The 19180-nt window shown below is 37.4% G+C and overlaps 1 protein-coding gene across 2 annotated transcripts in view; it reads right to left on the bottom strand.

Annotated features, from left to right (window-relative positions):
• Nucleotides 1-4691, bottom strand: part of SLCO1A2 (solute carrier organic anion transporter family member 1A2) — a 35114-nt gene extending 30423 nt beyond the window's left edge. Inside the window, exons 1-3 of one of the 2 annotated variants that reach the window (XM_036301457.1) lie at nt 4524-4691; nt 4301-4414; nt 1943-2084 (exon numbers count right to left, since the gene is read on the bottom strand). In XM_036301457.1, the coding sequence (XP_036157350.1) occupies nt 1943-2084; nt 4301-4357 (199 nt within the window). In that variant the 5' untranslated portion in view covers nt 4358-4414; nt 4524-4691. The remainder of the gene's footprint in view (nt 1-1942; nt 2085-4300; nt 4415-4523) is intronic. The other variant, XM_036301458.1, reaches the window with a different exon arrangement.
• Nucleotides 4692-19180: the final 14489 nt, after the last annotated feature.

The following is a 19180-nucleotide window of genomic DNA, read 5'->3' as shown; positions in this document are numbered from 1 at the left end:
AAGTCCCAGCACAATTACAGCCTAAGGCTTATAGTTGTAAGCTTGACCTTATGGTCTGAACCTGTGGTCCCATGTGGCTGAGTGATGTGGGCTTAATAGAGTTCAGGTGCATGTAATTGAGTAGATTCGAAACCCCTGAGAACGTTGTAAACATCTTGACCACGTCCTTACTTTGCCTTGTGGAATCTGGCTATAAAATAGACTCGGCTTGCAGGCCGTGGCACTGTCTCTCTAATCAGAGGGCAGTGTCCCATGTAGGCCCCAACTTTATTCTCTTGTCTGTCTTTTCTAATCCTTCACCGCCCCTCCCACCTCAGGTTCGCCCATGGCCGTGCTGGCACGGCACAATTTTACAATGTTGAAAGATACATAAGCAGATCTCTATGTAACAACAACAATTAAATAGGGCAGAGAAAGGGAGGCCAGAAGAAGGGATAGAAGACTGATTCTGGGAATTTTTAAAGGCTGTATTTGTGATTAGCTAGCCTTAGGTGTCAGACCATGTGTCACCTCTGGCTTCTCTCTCCATGCCTGCTCCACAGAATATCAGAATATTATGTTTCCTATGCTTGAAAAAAAAGAAGCAAAAGTCAAATTCAGATAGATAAATGTTTTACTAGCTTATGATTAAAATATAACTTTATATTGGTCAACATAACCAAGTGAGGGATCTGTGTTTATTTCTACTTCTTTCCTTAGAAGTAAAAAAATTGTGGATTCCCCACTTTTCCGAGTGTTCTTAGAAGTAAGTCTGGATTTGAGGAGTAAATAACTCAATGAAAAAATTGATTCCCATGTCTTAGGATAAAGAAACTAATGGGGGAAACCTGATTATGGACAAGCCCTTGATAAGTATAAAGAGCTGAGAGTCAAAAATATTCTTTTGTATCTGTGCCATCCTTTAGACCAGAGGTTCTCAACCCCTTGGGGGTTGAATGACCCTTTCACAGGGGTCACCTAAATACATCCTGCATATCAGATTTTTACATTACGATTCATAACAGTAGCAAAATTACAGTTATGAAGTAGCAACAAAAATAATTTTATGGTTGGGGGTCACCACAACATGAGGAACTGTATTAAAGGAAGATTGAGAACCACTGCTTTAGACCATGAGCTGAGCTATACAAGACTATGTGAAGAGTTTTTTGCAACTCCATCACCTAGCATACAGGTGACACAGGGAGCTGAACACTAGGAGACAGAATCAAGAATCGCCCGTTTCAATTTTGCCTCTCCTCAATCCTGATTTTTCGTTCAGAGCTTGATTAAATATATTAAAGGCAACTCTTATCTTGAAGGATGTAGGAGCCATAATAAAACTATAAAGGAGTGGTATTCATATTTCTATGCAGCAAGTTCACAGGAGAAATCTTTATCTCCCTCATTCTTCCTCTCTGTCCTCACATCTTCCCAGTCATCCACAAGAAGCAGGACCTAAGAATAGACTTTATCTTTCCTTCAATTCAGAGAGATGTGAAAGCAGTTTCTTCTTCCCTCTGCACTTAGGAAGAATTGTCAGTTTCGCAGAAACAACAGGAGAAGGAAAATATTTGCTTTTTCCTTTGGAAAACAGATTCCTTTTCCTTTGTTTTCCATTGTATTTCCTAAGTATCAAGATGGAGCCCTTAAGAGTCATCAAATTATAAATTAAATGTAAATATTATAAATACTTAACTACTTATGCTAAATAACGAGAAACTATTAGAATAAAATATCCAGTGCGGGACATGTGGTAATATTTAGGTGTTATTCAGATGCAATATTTAAATGAATTATTTCTAAGCATACTCCAAACTTAGCTAGGCTATTCAATCTGTTTCAGAAAATATACTCTTCAGTAAGATTAAATTGCCTAAAACAAATAAGGAGAATAAAATTCAGACTAGCTCTATAGGTAAAATAAATTATAAAAGGAAGTAATATGGGAACAATTCATTACCAATCTCAAAACTCCCATTAATAAATCCAACTAGTGATGTCGGGATGTTGAATTGTCTCTCTATTTGTGTGAGCATGGAATTCATATAAGATCCAGATAGTGTTTTGGATATAAATGCACATGTTATTGCCAGCAGAAACATCTAGAAAGAAAAGAATATAAGATTTTATTTTTAAATTGTATGTTTGCCACCTGTTGACAAAATACCTTCTATCACAAGACTGAATTAAATCTCCAATTTAAGTTATCCTTGAATTGACAAGCAACTTTTTGTTGTTGTTAATCCTCACCTGAGAGTATTTTTTCCATTGATTTTTAGAGAGAGTAGAAGGGAGGGAGGGGGAGAGAGAGAGAAACATCCCTGTGAGACAGACACATCGACTGGTTGCCTCCAATGCAACCCTAATTCAGGGCTGAGGATGAACTTGCAACCCAAGTATGTGCCCTTGACCAGGAACCTATATAATTGTATTAACCAATGTAACCACAATAAATTCAATCCTATATAATAAAGAGGTAATATGCAAACTAACCATCACTCCAACACACAAGATGGCTGCCCTCATGTGAATACAAGATGGCCAGCAGGGGAGGACAGTTGAGGGGGCCCCAGGCTTGCAGGGGAGGGAAGTTAGGGGTGACCAGGCCAGCAGGAGAGGGCAATTGGGGGTGACCAGGCTGGCAGGGGAGGGAAGTTAGGGGTGACTGGGCTGGCAGGGGAGTGGTTAGGGGGTGATCAGGCTTGGAGGCAGAAGCGGTTAGGGGCAATCAGACAGGCAGGCAGGCAAGTGGTTGGGAGCCAGCAGTCCTGGATTGTGAGATCGGGCCTGGGATCAGGCCTCAACGGGCAGACAGACATCCCTCTAGGGGTCCCAGATTGGAGAGGGTGCAGGCTGGGCTGAGGGACACACCCTCCCTCCCTCACCCCAACCCTGCACAAATTTCATGCACTGGGCCTCTAGTAAATATATAAAAATAAATAAATATTAAATTTATGATATTGATCCCTTCAGGTTTAATATAATCAAGCCAATGTAAGCAAGGCACATTTTAAATTATTATATTCATTATTCACATCGTTAGAAAAATACATTGTTCTTACACACACACACACACACAAAATCTGATTATTAAGCAATTGCCTCTCACTTTACCTGATAAACTTTTACTTGCATTATTTTGCCATAACATTCAGATCAATGTCTGATCTTGCCAAACTCAAAAGTGATCAAAAATTAAAGACCAACTGTTTATAAATAATGCCTGGCTTGACTTTTATCCACAACTGCTATTGATAATAAATAGCGAATATTTATTGAATTTTTACAATAGTACAGTCATTATTTCAAGCATGCGAAAAGAAAAAAATCCTATCAGATAATTATATTTTATTAACCTTCTCAGATGAGAAAACTGAAGCACAAAGAGGTTAAGCAACTTGTCTAAGGGTTGAAGCAAGTATGCAGTTGAACTTAGATATGAACCCAGGGAGCCTGGGCCTCGAACCTTATTTTTAACCACTCAGTTTCAGGAGAAGGACATGACAATTGAGGATAGTTTAAGGGAAAATTTACAAATATAACAAACATGGCATTTCAGGCAAAATTAGTTTTCTAAATCTATATCATAATCCCCTACTTTCACGTACATGTGTATATTTTCCCTACACACGTACAAAGAAAAAATAAACATTTGATAGGGAGAAACTGCTGGCAGTGTCTTAGTTTGGAAATCGCTTGCAGGCACTAGCTATAGAACCAAGATAAATATCCAGATCCTTTGGCTTAAAATAAATTCAGATTGTGTTTGAAGGCAAAATGCAAAAAGAAATTGCTGCGAAATAGTCAAGATATTAGAAACAGCTAACAAATGAGCATTTTTCTTATTGAAAATGGTTGGCATGCTGCCAAAGCTTGAAGTGAACAGTTGTTTACTTGATCATTGTGGAGTGATCACTGCCTATAGATCAGCAATCATTTCTGCCTAGGAACCATTTTCCAGGAGAGATCCCCACACTCCTCTGGCCCAGAGACCCCTGAAGTGGGGGAGGGAGCATTTAATTAGCTTTTGATCTAGGAAAATAAGTCCTGCTGTAGCATCATGCCTGAAAATGTTAAAGACTCTGTCTTCTGTTTAAGTTTCCCCACACTATCTTCGATTAAATTGCCTGAATCAATAACACGATTTAGACACACTTTCAGTTATAAAACATACTTCATTAAAGCAAGAAATTATCACCATAACAGGTAGTAGGACATTAACATTAGATTACTTCATGAACATATGAGCAACTTTATAAGCTCTAAGTTAAAAAAAAAATACATATACATACATACATACATGCAAAAAATTCCATACCTTCAACTTGGAAAAACATCTTATTCTATGGGTTTCAATTTTCTCAGTTTCTCCCATGTTGTTCTTCTGAGTGTTCCAAAGTATTTATGATTTAAATCTTGATATTTCTTAGTTCTATTGTTTTAAAAAGACAAAAATATATTAAATTACTGACAAACTCCTAAGTCGTTATTCTTTTGAAGAAAATACTAAATTTGAACAACATAATCAGAAACCACCGTACAAAAACACCTGGGAAGCTTTTGATCTCCATCTAGAAAATAATGACATTAAAGAAGATTTAGTTGTTAAGTTTCCATTGAAAAAGGTCACATCAAATAACTTTAGTTACTCTTTGGTGAGATTAAAGATAGAATTATTTGTTATGTCCTCTTACAAAATAATGACCATGTGGTTAAAACAAAACTTTTCCTTTCTTTAACCAAAATAAATAGAACCAAAGTGCACTTTTTTTGGACTTACATGGAAATGCTGCTTTTAAGAACACACAGACTTTGATTTGTGTTTGTGCTAAAACTCTGCTTCAGCTAGCCTATCAAAGTTCAAAAATCTCTGTTTGGCTAGGCTCCCTCTTCAAGTTCTTTTCGTTCCAATACTTCCCTGGAGTTTCAAGAAGGGAAGCACTTTCTGGGGCACTGCTGATTCATGGAAACCTGGGGAGGCATGGAATTTTAATTATGGAAATAGCCTAAGTAAAAACAACAAATAGTTCTCTGATCTGGAAAAGAATCCTACAGTTGCAAGATATGAGGTTTAGGAGATGACCAAACATATAAGTTTGCTGAATCCTATTCCCCTACACACATAAAGGCAGATCTATGTAATAAATACAGGTCTATTATATAGGCACACATTTTTACCTGTAAAACATTACTTAAACTCTATTCAATTTTATTAACCCCTTTTTAAATTTTTGTCTATTTTTGTCCTAGTGACTTGAAACTAGGACAATATTTTGTACCAAAACCAAAGTGTTCACTATGACAATATTTATTCTAGTAAATCTATTTTAAGAAGGGAGAATAATATATTAGCAGTATTTCCCAAGTTACTTTATGAAAATCCTCTGAACAATATCCACTTAACAAATAATCCTAAATGCACTAATTTTTAAAGACCTTACTGCTTTACCTCTATAAGTTTGCTGAATCCTATTCCCCTACATACATGAAGGCAACAAACACTGCACAGTGTACGAGCTTAGTTCTCTTTTCTCATGCTATGATGGACACAATTATATATTGAAAATCTACTGTGTGCCAGTCATAGTGTTAAGCACAGAATTTTGGAAACGAACAAGAAAGACTAGCTATCCCAAAGACAATATAAACTAATTAGGCTCTGTGGAAAGCACTTGTACCCAGATCCCAAGAAACCTATATTTTAATTAGGAATGGTAAAACTTTTAAATAAAACACACTGGGATATAACTAAACAGTGTATGACCAAATTACAAATGCTTTGGTATGTAAGAAATGAAAAAATGTATATATCATTAATGGAAATTGTTAAAAACAGTCTTGACAATTCCAAATGGCCCCACAGATGAACTCGTGCTGCAATCTCCACATAAAATGTCAAATCACCTTAACCAAAGTTCAAGTGCAAGAGCTAGTTTTGAAAAAAAAAAATGAGAGAATAGGATAACTTTTCAAATGAATGGGAACTGCTCTTCTTTGGCCCTCATCTGTAATACATATGCTTTTATTATACATAAACCTCTCGACTGCTCTCTCCTCTTCCTTCTCATGATTTAAAACCCAATCTTACTCCCCTTCATTTTTCCTTCTACCTCTCCTTGCCAAAATCCGAGCCCAATATAGTCACCCAATCAAACTAGAAGAGAGGAAGAGAACTTATTCCTCTTCCATGTCAAAGTTGTCTTCACTCTTTTTAGTGTAAAGACATGACTCTTCTAAATGCCTATGTTTTCCTATCTGACCAGGGGACATAAAAGGTGAAGTTAGTAACACAGAAGATCACCGCATTGTAGAATACTGTAGTTCCTTCTTTGCATCGTGACACTATGGAACCATCTTGAGCACATTTTATCACCATGCCTCAAAGGTTTATTTCAAAATGTGTTTGCTCTCTTGAAGGATGTCTTATAAACAAACGTGTTGACTGGGATAAAAGGCACTTTGAAGCTAAGCACTTGGAATGAAGTCAATGCAATTCAATTAACACTGAACATTTTCCTAATTTGCCAGCTTATACAGTGAAAACATTTTAGCTTTTCATACACACGTTAGGTGAGAAAAATAAATTAATTAACAGTAAAATCTATTGTTTCTTGAACAAAATTCGTGAAATCCAATAGTTAATGTCACAATCACTTTGAGCATTGTGGTTGCAAATCAGGGAAAGCACGCATTGTTTCTTCATATCCTTGAGAAGGGCAAGTGCCAGCCGTGTGAACAATCCCCTTTTGTTAGCACAGGGTGTTTACATGCTGACTTTTGTTCCTGGGACCACAGTGCCACAGATAAATCCTCATCAATCATCACTGCTAATGAAAATGACTTGCTGAAGCTGTATTAAGAGGAGAAGCATGTTATTTCTCTAACCCCTTCTCTGCATTCAAAGGGGAGCGGGAAATTCTTCAGTATGCATTCTCACAAAAATGTGGTTGCATTTTTTCCATGTCTACTGGTCACAATTCTGGGTTTCTTTTTTGTTTTGTTTAGTTTTGTTTTCATTGTAGTCAAAGCACATTACAGAATTGTTAACTATATACACATTTTTGGGTAGCAGGGCTCTAGCACTTTTCATCTTGCGTGACTCTGAACAGCAGCACTCAGGTTTTTGACACTCCTTAGTTGCCAGCCTTAACAAATCTCAATCGCAAAAGAATACAATTTTTTTACAAAACAAATAAATGACCTCGTTTGTGCTCTTTCCCCCGTGTTAGATATATAGACATCTTTTTTTTGAGACTGGGAAATGCATACATTTAATTTTACAACATAGCATTGAATTAACAAAGTAAAGGCTTTACTTTATCATGGCAAAACTAGTAGTACATACATGAAGAAGATTTAGGAGAATATCCTTTCCTTGGGGAAAGAAAGAGAGAGAGAGAGAGAGAGAGAGAGAGAGAGAGAGAGAGAGAGAGAGTCATACCAGCAACATCTTAAGAAAATTGTTTATTTCCAGAATCTTCAAATGGCTTCTCCCTCTGCAAGAAGAGGACAGCCTCTTGGGAGTATCCAGCTGAAATAATTCAACCAATACCAAACCAAGCAAGCATGTGCCAGTGGAGCACATGGAAAACCAACAATGACTCTTTGTATAATGCCTACAAAAATTATTTTAATTCTATTAGTTCATTTTCAACAGAAATCAAAGAATAAAATATTGGATTCTGCAAATAAGCCTTACAAATACAGGTATTATTTTACTTCTTATGATTAGAGGGGGTACCGGGGATGCATCACTCTAGGCAAAACAAAAGGAGAAACTTAATTGAACCATATGGTCATGCCTGTGATTTCTCCATGCCAACCAAAGAGTGAAATGCACAGAAACACAAGCAAAATAAATATACCTACTCTGTTACTTTAGAAAACTTACTGTCTGACTCTGATAATAGACCAAGACACGGAAAAGCCAAACTGATACTTGACTTCCCAAGTCTTCAGGAGAACTGGTTGTGAATAGCATCAGTGTTACAGCCAATGCAAATAACGCTAAAGAATGATCAGATTATTATCAGAGTGGCCAATCTTTTCCACACTGCCAATTTAAATTATTTTGTTTCTTTTAAAATTTTATCCCAATTTTGCTGTCCTTTTGCCTGCACACACATAGTTTTGGTTACAGAAACATGTTCCTTCCATTAATTATGCCAAGTAAATACTGAACTCTTCCTTTTTCTCATAGAGAAAGGAGTTTTTATCTCTTTGTAAAGCTCCCAAAATAACTGAAAATCCAAAGTGTTCAGATTTCCCCCCACCACCCATTTATTTTTGTACTTGTTCATTCACATTAACGGATATGGAAAGGCAGCTAGATATAATAAAAAATGTCAGACCATGAGGACGAGTCAGCTTGGGTTTAGTCCTAGTTTAGTTGTGAGTTGTTTAAACTCATTGAGCCTTCTTCTTTTTTTTTTTTTTAACTTATCTAAGGTACTAGAATATTTATTCCTGCCTTGCAATATAAGTATAAAGATTGAGTTGTAAATTTTACATGAGACCAATCCCTAGCATAGCTGCTGGCATAAAATAGTCACTCTGTAAATGGCAGTGATTATTACTCATTCATTACACAAATATTTATTAAAGCTCTGCTACATTCCAAACACAGTAGTTGGTGCTAGTGATACAAAGATGAATAACATATGTGCTTGTTCGCAAGTGGTCTCACCAACTATTGGGAGAGATAGACAATTAAATAATAATAATAGGTAGTTAGTGCCATAATGCAAACAATTGGAGCTAAGTAATCAGAAGATGATTAATGAAAACTACTTGGATGTTCATTTGGAATATCATTTGGATACAGTGTAGTAGTATAAGTACTTGAGCTTTGAAATGAAGCACAACTGGTTTGAAAGCCCGTTTGTTAAACTAGTTGTGTGATGTTTGTACAAGTCTCTTATCCATCCATACAATGAAGATAGTATCTGTCTTTATATCAGACAAGAAAACAGACAAAGACAGGAAAAAATAGAACCCATGAAAGGCAATTCAATAGAAGAATTTTACATTCTAGGAAACTAGTTACAAAGGTATCAAAGAATTAAAAAACCAACAGATTTATACTGGTGGAAAGTCACTCCAAAGAGAAAAGGCCTGAGATGCAGCACACACAGCTGCTTACTGACAAGGCACTGCTTCAAAGCGTAGAGGGAAAGATGCCCTGGCTTCCTCTTCTCTGCAACTCCATTTTCACACCAATGCCTCCCATTGATAACCTAACAGGAAATCAGATGCAAGGGAGCCTGGGAAATTTTATTTTCCCAGACAGTCCCTTGGGATAAAGAGAGAATCAGAAGATGAGAAAAAAAAAAAAAAAAAAAAACATGTGAGGTCAACAAAAACAAATGACTAACACAGCTATAGTCAGTTGGAGTGGAGTTAATATGGTAAATATGTAACAGAATGCTAACAAACAATCAACATTCAATGAAGGGTAGCTATGTATATTATTGGAAAATATACCTTCAACCCGAATGCCCTTTTTATTCTCAGTAATAGAGAATTCAGGAGATTTAACTAGTTGCAATGGCCAGCTCTTGACATTACTTATGTAGCTACTGCGATCTCTATGTGATACCAAATAAGATGTGAGATTTTTATCATCAAATCAACCGATTTTTAATTGACTCAACTGCAGAATTGTCATGTACTCTTAACTCAAATTCACCAATTGGTTCCATTTTGCATTATTTGCCCTCTCTCTCTCATTCTCTCTGTATACAGTCTCGTCCCCTGGTACCCAGAGGAGATTGGGTCCAGAACCCCCCACCGAGAATACCAAAATCCTTCTTTTCTCAAGTCCATTATATACTAGTAAAATGGTATAATATTTGCACATAACCTAAGCAGAGTCTTTTGTATAATTTAAATCATTTCTAAATTTCTTATAATACCTAATGTAACATAAGTGCTATATAAATAGTTATTATATAGTATTGTTTATGGAATAATAACAAGAAAAAGATCCATACAAGTTCAGTACAGACCCAACCATCATAGGTCTAACTGCATAGTACATGTCAGTAACAATGTCACATTTTTTTCACCCATTTTTCAAATATCCAGTTGGTCAAATCTTCAGATGCAGAACTTGTGAAGATGGGATCCAACTTGAATAAGCTGGAGATACTGTGGTCCTTTAAGTATTCCTAATTTTTTCTGTGTATATTTCCTTAAACAAGATATTCTATTTTGTATAAGTATAATGCAATCCTCAAAGTCTGAGAATTAAACATTAGTTCACTATTATTATCTAATCCATGGTCTATATATTGTATCAATTGTCCTGATAATGTCTTAATAGTTTTTTGTGTGTCTTTTTTTATTTAAGTGGTCCAGGATCTAATCCAGCACCATACATTGCATTTAGTTACTTGATTTCTTTAGTTTATTTTGATCAGGAAGAATTACTCAGTTGTTTTTTTCTTGACCTTGAAATTTTTTAAGAGTATACATTAGTTGTTTTGTGAAATATTTCTCAGTAGGAGTTTGATGTTTCTTCATTATTAGGTTTTGGTTGCACACTTGGGACAAGAATACCATTGAAGTGATATTACGTTCTCCTCAGTCGATGACATCTGGAGACATATGATGTCAGTCTGTCCCAGTATTTTATCTCTCCACATCCCTTCCCCCATTAGGAGAAAACTGGGCAGTGGGAAAGCACAGCCTCCTGACCCTGTTCATTAGAAATCAACTGATGACAGGAAAGACGCTATTAACCCCTCCATACTCCTGCTTCCCTTTTCCCCAGGGAGGACAGCTCCTTCCCCTCCTCCTTCTCCTCCTCCTTCTTCTCCTCCTCCTCCTCCTCCTCCTCCTCCTCCTCCTCCTCCTCCTCCTCCTCCTCCTCTTGGTATAAAATGCCAGCAGCTGCCAGCTTTGGTCACCCTGCCCTCCCCATCCAGCTCAGGAAGTCGAAAGAGGGAGGGCTCAGCCACAAGCTGAGTGAAGCAAGTTTATCAACTCCGCATAACAATAGGGCAAGACGACCTGGACGCTGAGACCTTCCTGCTGGCCCGGCAGGCCCAGACCGGTTCACCTGCCAGTCTTCGGAGTTTGCCCTCTCCATCCCAGGTTAGAGTGTGTACCAGTGTTTTCAGTATAGTTATTATTTTTCCCTTTGTAATGAATAAGTGATTTCTATGGAGATACTTTGAGACTACATAAATATCCTGTTTCATCCTCATTCGTTATAAATCCATTGATGGTTTTCTCCTCCCATTATTAATGTTATATTTTTTGGTTGGTAGTCTATTATAAGAGCTTCCATTTCTCTCTCTATATTTATTTAGTCATTTATTTCAGGATGGACTCATCATGAGTTTTTATTTTATTCAATGGGTTTTAACCTATTGCCTTTATTACTTATTCATGCTCAGATTTTCTAATAGAAGCTTCTTCAAGCTGATTCCTATAGTCTGCTGACAGGTGCTGGTAGAAGCCCCTTAAAACCGGTTCCCAAATCCTTTTGCTATCTCCCCATCTTTGATTGGGCACTTCCTTACTTTCTGGATCCTGAGTATGTTTTAGGCTCATTTTTCACTTTCTTTGACACGACTCTCAAATTAACCCTTTTTTTGAAAATTAACCCTCCTTTAGTGATAAATAATATTTAAAGACTAAGATAGAGATATATGTACACTTGGGAAATATGTCTGTATTTCCAAATACAGGTAAATAACATAGGTATAGGTAGATGTGTAGATATTAAATATGGGTTTATACTGACACCCCCAATTTCAAGCCAGCACCATCTTCTACTGTGACCAACACTGTGATCAGTACTGAAATAATCATTTATTTTTCTCCTCTTGGAAAACATTTTTTTTCTCTATTACCAACTTCAGATAATTTCTTATCATGGGTTCTTATATCAAGAAGATTTTGTTTTGCTCCAATATATTTGACTCCTAATACAATTTCATGTTATCTTTGGATTTATTTCTCAATAAATTCATGCCCTTCTTTAGTTTGCTAATTTAAAGTTAAACTAAACTTTTTTAATTTAGTGGGGTGGCATTGGTTAATAAGATTATATAGGTTTCAAGTGTACATTCCTATGATGCATGATCTGTATATTGCATTGTGTGCCCACCACCCAAAGTCAGATCATCCTCCATCATCATCCATTTGGCCCCCTTTATCCTTTACTACCGCCCCCACCCCCTCTTCCCTCTCCTAACCACCACATTGTCCTCTGTGTCTATGAGTTTTTGTTTGTCTTTCTTGTTTGTTCATTTGTTACTTTCAATTTTATATCACACAGCTTGCACCTTTCTAATGATTAACTAGGGATGAGGAAATGAGTGTCTCTATTTGCAGGTGCCTTGTGATTTGCTCAAGTTTATCTGTTCTGAGCACTCTTTGTCTTCCAGTGGATTGCTCTGTGTACTCTACTAAGCTGAAGCAATGGAAAAGTTTTAGACTTGTTTTTTGTTGTTTTCGGTTTTTGTATATATTGTATTTGTTTTGTTTTGTAATTATTTGTATTTTCTTATGTGCTTTTTGCTAGGTTAGCTTCTAGATTGGGTCCAAGACAAACATTCTTCTTCTACTCAGCAAAAACATGGAGTCTGTTGTAATTCTCCCTATCATTGTTAAACACCCTCCCCAGATACAGCAACTGATTGTTTTGCTGTTTAACACTTTCTCACTTATTAGTGAGATTGACTATGCACATTTGTACAAGTCTTTATATATTCACTAGAGGCCCGGTGCATGAAATTTGTGCACAGGTAGGGTCCCTCGGCCTAATTGGCGATCAGGGCCAAACTGCGGGCAACCGGCGGGGCTATGGGCCCCCCCCCTCCACTCCACTGGCACCTGCCTTGGCTGGCCTGGCACCACCCACTTGCCAGCCCCACTTCCCACTGCTGCCGCTAGTCACCTTCCTCTGCCCACTGGCACCCACCTTGGCTGGCCTGGCACTGCCCACTTACAGGCCCCACCCCCCACCAAACCATTGTTCTGCAGGTTGTTCCGCCGTTCGGTCGATATGCATATTAGGGTTTTATATAGATAGATGTGGGTACTCTTTGTGTGAGGAAGGATGTGGGTTATGTTAGAGCAAAGTTTATAGAAATCCGCAGAAATTTGGGGGTAAGAGGAAGAGAATAAAGACTATCACATTATCAATGGGAAAGGCATGTTTGTCAGCAGAAAATAAATTGGTCAGGGACATGCTTGAAGACCCTAATAAAATGAAAAAAAAGTTAATAGTCACAGGAGAGATTAAACCAGAATGTTAAATGAAATTGAGTAAAAAGATTTGAGAATAGCATTAATTACTAGACTGAGTCAGATTGGATAATATGAATTGATACAGAAGTCATCAATATCTTTATGTGATTTATGCCAAAACATTCAATACAAAGAGAAAAGAAGGGAGATAAATAGATACATGCGTTTACCTAGAATTTGGAATTTCAGTTTTGATTCAGCAGTGAGTTAAGGGAGTAAAGGAATCTAAGCAGCTAATAAGTACAGAATTGAAATTATAAACCAAGAAGTTGAGTTTGAATATACAAGTAAAGGAAAAATGAAGGAAGTGACAGACTGACACTACAAGGAGTGCCATGTTATGAGTAATATAACACAAATAAAAAGTTGATTAATTGACAAGGTTAAAAAGCTATACAAAGAAAACATTACTGTTAAAGAAAAAAATTCAGATGCATTTCCTGGTGAAAAGTACCCAATGAGGAGTCATTTTTGATGTGGTGAGGCCACAGAACAGCTATTTAAGTAGGCTGTTATCCTAAAGGTGAAAGTGGGACTAACTGAAATGGAAGCATACTCAGAAAGACAATGTCAAGGTCTGAATAGTTGATACACAAGTGTGTGACATTTACCCAGGCTAAGCAAAAGAATTTTCAGCTCTAATTGGTTTGGCTCAGTGGATAGAGCAGTGGTCGCCAAACTCTTTAGTCAACAGAGCCAAATATCAACAGTACAACGATTGAAATTTCTTTTGAGAGCCAAATTTTTTAAACTTAAATTATATCAGTAGGTACATTGTTATTAACTTAATTAGGGTACTCCTAAGGCTTAGGAAGAGCCACACTCAAGGGGCCAAAAAGCCGCATGTGGCTCGCGAGCCACAGTTTGCCAACCACAGGGATAGAGCATTGGCCTGTGGACTGAAGGGTCCCAGATTCAATTCCAGTCAAGGGTATGTACCTTGGTTGTGGGCACATCCCCAGTAAGGCGTGTGCAGAAGGCAGCCTATCGATGTTTCTCTCTCATCAGTGTTTCTAACTCTCTACCCCTCTCCCTTCCTCTCTGTAAAAAATCAATAAAATATATTTTTTAAAACGTATAATTTAAAAAAAAGAATTTTCAAATGCATTAATCTCCAAACTCTCTCATACAGCACTTACTATCAGTCACTAGTGAATATCCAACTTGCCAGAAACAGAGACAAACTCTAAGCCCTTACTATGGTACATGAGAAAACCAATCAGCTTCTCTGGTGGCAAGTTGATTACATTGAGACCCTTCCACCCTGAAAGGGCTATCAATTCCTCTGTACTGGAACTGGTACATATTCTACCTGTGGAAATTACTTTCCTGCTCACAGAGTCTGGGTTTGGATCATAATCTAAGTGCTTATGAAATGTTTGGTCTTTCAACATAGGATCCTGCAAAATATTACATTGGGCCAAAGGACCTACTTTATGATAAAGGAGGTTCAATGATAGACACAATACCATGAGATCCACTGGTCCTTTTAAATATTGGAATATCCAGAAGCTACCAACATGATAGAGCAATGAAATGACCTTTTGAAGGCAAAGGTGAGGAGCCAATTTGGAGATGACACCCTGCAAAGATGAAGCACAAATATCCGAACACAGTATACTTTAATGAATTCATTGAGCATATTTTTGTTGTTGTTGTTGTTGTTGTTGTTGTTGTTGTTGTTGTTAATCCTCACCAGAGGATATTTTTTCCATTGCTTTTCAGAGAGATTGGAAGGAAGGGAGGGAGGGTGAGAGCAAGAGAGAAACATCGATGTGAGAAAGCCACATTGACTGGTTGCTTCCTGCATACACCCCGACTGAGGGTAGGGAGCAAACCCTCAATCCAGGTACATGCCCTTGATTGGGATTCAAACCTGTGACCCTTTTGTGCATGGGCCAACACTCTAACCACTTAGCCACACTGGCCAGGGCCATTGAATATGTTCTTATTTATGAAAAAAAAAAAGTATATATGAAACCATAACTCCCAACTATGTGACCTTATATTGGAAAGCTATGATCTACAAAAAAAAACATTGGTAGAACAATGACTATATTTTATCCCTGCTTCAGCAAAAGCCAAAGGCATAGCTATCTTCCTAACAGTGATAAATACCTAGTTATAGATTCCAAAAAAAATTTCCCTTTGACTGGAATTTGGCCTATTGTATAACCCAACATCCAGCATCATTAGATTTTATATGTATAAAAATTCTGAATTCACACAAATATAACCAAGGCTGTACTTCACTATGAAAGAAACACCCACATTTTCCAATGGACTTCATTTGGAAATAAGATGAGCTAGTAAGCCATACACATGCTATTGTGCCATTAATAGTAGGCTCATTTGTATGTTATGTGAATTGCCCATGTATATCCTCTTTATAAGGTAGAGCATTTTCTTCACTCTTTGTGTGAAACTCTGAGTTACATGACTAATCCCAAGTTCACACTTATTTCCAACTATAGGAAAAAAGGCATTATTCATACCCCATCTGTTAAGAATGTATCATTTTGAAATATAGAGAGTGTTTTAAGATACAGAGTGGTTTTATTCTCTTTGTAATTTGAATGGAAAAGAAATTGATTGTTGAAAGTAAGAAAACTTTAAAGAAAATTTATTTAAAACTTCATTGTCGCCTGGTCAGTATAACTCAATGGTTGAGCCTCGACCTATGAACCAGGAGGTCAGGGTTCAATTCCCATTCAGGGCATATGCCCAGTGTATGGGCTTGATCCCCAGTGTGGAGTGTACAGGAGGCAGCCGATCAGTGAATCTCTCTCATCATTGATGTTTCTATCTCTCTCCTCTCCCTTTTTCTCTGAAATCAATAAAAAATATATTTTTAAAAAGAACTTCATTGTCAATATATGTACATAAATTAGCCCAAGTTGATCTAGTACCCCAAGTATAATTTATTTGCTACCTACAGGGCACAAAGTAGTGCATTAGATATTGAGGCCAAGTGGTAGCCTGAGACCATTTCATCAACTTTTCTAACTTCATTTGCAATAATTGTCCATACTTCACCATTAGCATGTATTATTGCTGACCAGGCACATTTATTGTTTCTTGTGCATGATCTTATTTTTACCCCTGCAATTACTAATGTTGAGTTAAACTATGTTTTGAATGTGTAGTGCATACATGTATCTAGGCAGTACAGTAATGTGGATTCAGTAGATCTCAATCAGACCAAATATGACTAAACTAAAGGCCCAGTGCATGAAATATGGGCACTGGTAGGGTCCCTAGCAGCTGCCGGCTGCCGGCTGGGGCCTCCCTCCCTTCCCTTGGCTGCCTGCCTACTACTGCCACCACTGCCGCTGACCGCCACCAGCTGGGGGCTCCTGCCACCGCAAGCCAGGATCTCCATCCCTTCCCCCGGCTGGCCCTGCCCCCTTGTCAAACTCCCAGACAATCTCCCAGTCGAGGGGACAATTTACATACTACGCTTTTATTATATAGGATGAATGGCTGGTCTCCCTTTACTGTAATATATCTTTAGACTTCCAGAATACGCAGTAACTTACATGTATGATCCCCCATCCTCACTCCCAAAGCTCTTTAAGTCTTGTATCAAGCCACAAATGATCAAGTGACATGACTCTTTTATCTCTTTATTATCAGTTCAACTCAGTTATTTATTATTATTATTACTTTTTTGAGGTAGTTGATTAATTATTTTAATACTCATCCAAGGATATGCTTTTTTGTTGATTTTTAGAGAGTGGAAGGGGGAGAGAGAGAGAGAACCATCCATGTGAGAGAAACATTGATCAGTTGCCTCCCATACATGCCCTGACTAGGGATTGAACCCATAATCTAGGTATGTGGCCTGACTGGGAATCAAACCTTCAAACTTTTGGTGTATAGGACAATGCACCAACCAACTGAGCCACCTTGCCAGGATATGCCCAATATTTTACATTGAGTAAGGTGCAATTAAATTACAGTCTTTAAAACTTATTTTTAAAGTGTCCCATAATTGTTTATTTTCAATAAAATTTTATTGCATATCACATCTATATCAACTCTCCTATCTATCTTTTAAGAGTTAACAAATTATTAATGGATGCATATGACATTCAAGGATATTGTATAGAGTAGCACACAATTACCAGGAATAATACAAGAAGAATTATGTATAGTAACTTACTAACCTCCATTGCTAAAGAGTAGAATGTAGGTAAGGTGCCTACGAAACTTATTCCAACTGGGAGACTTCTAAGGAAGAAAGAGGCTATTTTATTGATGCAACAGATATTAATTGTAGATGTTACTCTGAAGTTTTTTCATTAATTGTTTTATCAAAGTGAAACATTTGAACAAATTCAGTATTATTTTCTTAGTTGATGTTTGCATGCCAGTAGGAGACCAAATATATAAAAGTTGGGAAAGCCTTACTGCTATGGAGTTTGCCAAACACTTTCCCTGGTTTCTAATGATTACCTTGTGAAAACAATGATGAGTGGAACTTGACTGATGTAATCGGAGATATCCACAGTGAGTTTTGATGACTAATTTCTCCCAACCTTTCTCATTGTGCCTATGGCAACTTTCAGTAACTTGAGAGTGAGTTAAGCTTCTAAACACTTATATACACGTTGCAAATTATGTTTTACCGCACAATTAGAAACACAAATGATCTCTCTATCTTCCACGTTGCAACACGGAGCCAGAACAAAGAACTGATTTCGTAAGACCATATTTAAAACTTCTGGAAATTCTCGTGAGCATTTTGAGAAGACATTATGCAATAACGTCCTATTCCCTGGATCCTGAATATCATTACCTAGTAGCAGTATGCTTAGATTAAAAACTACCTTTTGACTTGTATGCATGCATAGAAGCATAACCAGTGGACATAAGACATTGGGGGGTAGGGGAGGCTAGGGGACTGTCTAGGGCGGGGGGATAAAATGGACACATATGTAATACCCTTTGTAATACTTTAAGCAATAAAAAAATAAAAATAAAAAAAAAAACTGCCTTTTGGTTACGAGTAGAAAAGCCTGAGTCCAAAGATCCTTCGGCTGAGCTCAGGGTGAGCTTTTCATACCAACTATTCTGGTCCACCCATTGTTTTTCCTTTTGCATACACACAACCCAAAGCTATGGAAAGACTCAGCTTATACTCAGTGCACTTTTAGTAGGCATTATTAGTGCTCACCAACATTCTTACTACCTCAGCCTTTTATGCAGAATTGTTGAAAGGCTTGTTTTTATCAACTAAAATACATCAACTTCATTAGCCTGGCATTCACGTCCCTCCCTAAATTAACCCCATCCTCTTTCCCGGCTTCACCGCACATCATTTCTCTTCATATACTTATGCCTGGTCAAGCCGTTTGGTTGTTTTAGTTTATTTCTATTTAACTGACAGCATCATATTTTTCTTCTTTTACACTCACGGAATCTCCCCTCCATTCCCTCCAAATTGAGCAACTGTCTAGAGTGCAACCTTTTGAAATCTTTTAGCGACAAAGTCAAAAAACTTGCATCATTTCTCTACTGATTATGGGTTCTCCACCCAGTGAACTCTCATCATGCTTTGAGGATGTCTTTTAGATTCATATAAAATCAGAGTATTATATTATTACTGCTTTAGTTACAATAAAAATACTATATTGTTATACCATTACTGTATCATTTGCGTAACAGACAGATTTCTCAATTGTTAGGTACCCAACGGCAGAGACCAGGACTTAATCATCCTTTATTCCACAAATTTCCTAGTTCATGATTAAGGAGCTTGAGCTTATTTATACAACCTAGAGAACATTAGGCTCCTTGAGCAGTTTCTGACTTTGGTCCTTGATATTGTGCTGGCTCAGAGCTTAACAGTTCTTTATCTTTTGAAAATAACACCACCAGCATCTTCAGTTGACCATGGATTAAGCAAGTGTGCCATCTAACTAAAAACAAT

Source organism: Myotis myotis, unplaced genomic scaffold (genome assembly GCF_014108235.1).
Source record: "Myotis myotis isolate mMyoMyo1 unplaced genomic scaffold, mMyoMyo1.p scaffold_m19_p_3, whole genome shotgun sequence".
In the NCBI taxonomy this organism is placed as follows: domain Eukaryota; kingdom Metazoa; phylum Chordata; class Mammalia; order Chiroptera; family Vespertilionidae; genus Myotis; species Myotis myotis.
This window is presented reverse-complemented; position numbering and strand designations above follow the sequence as displayed.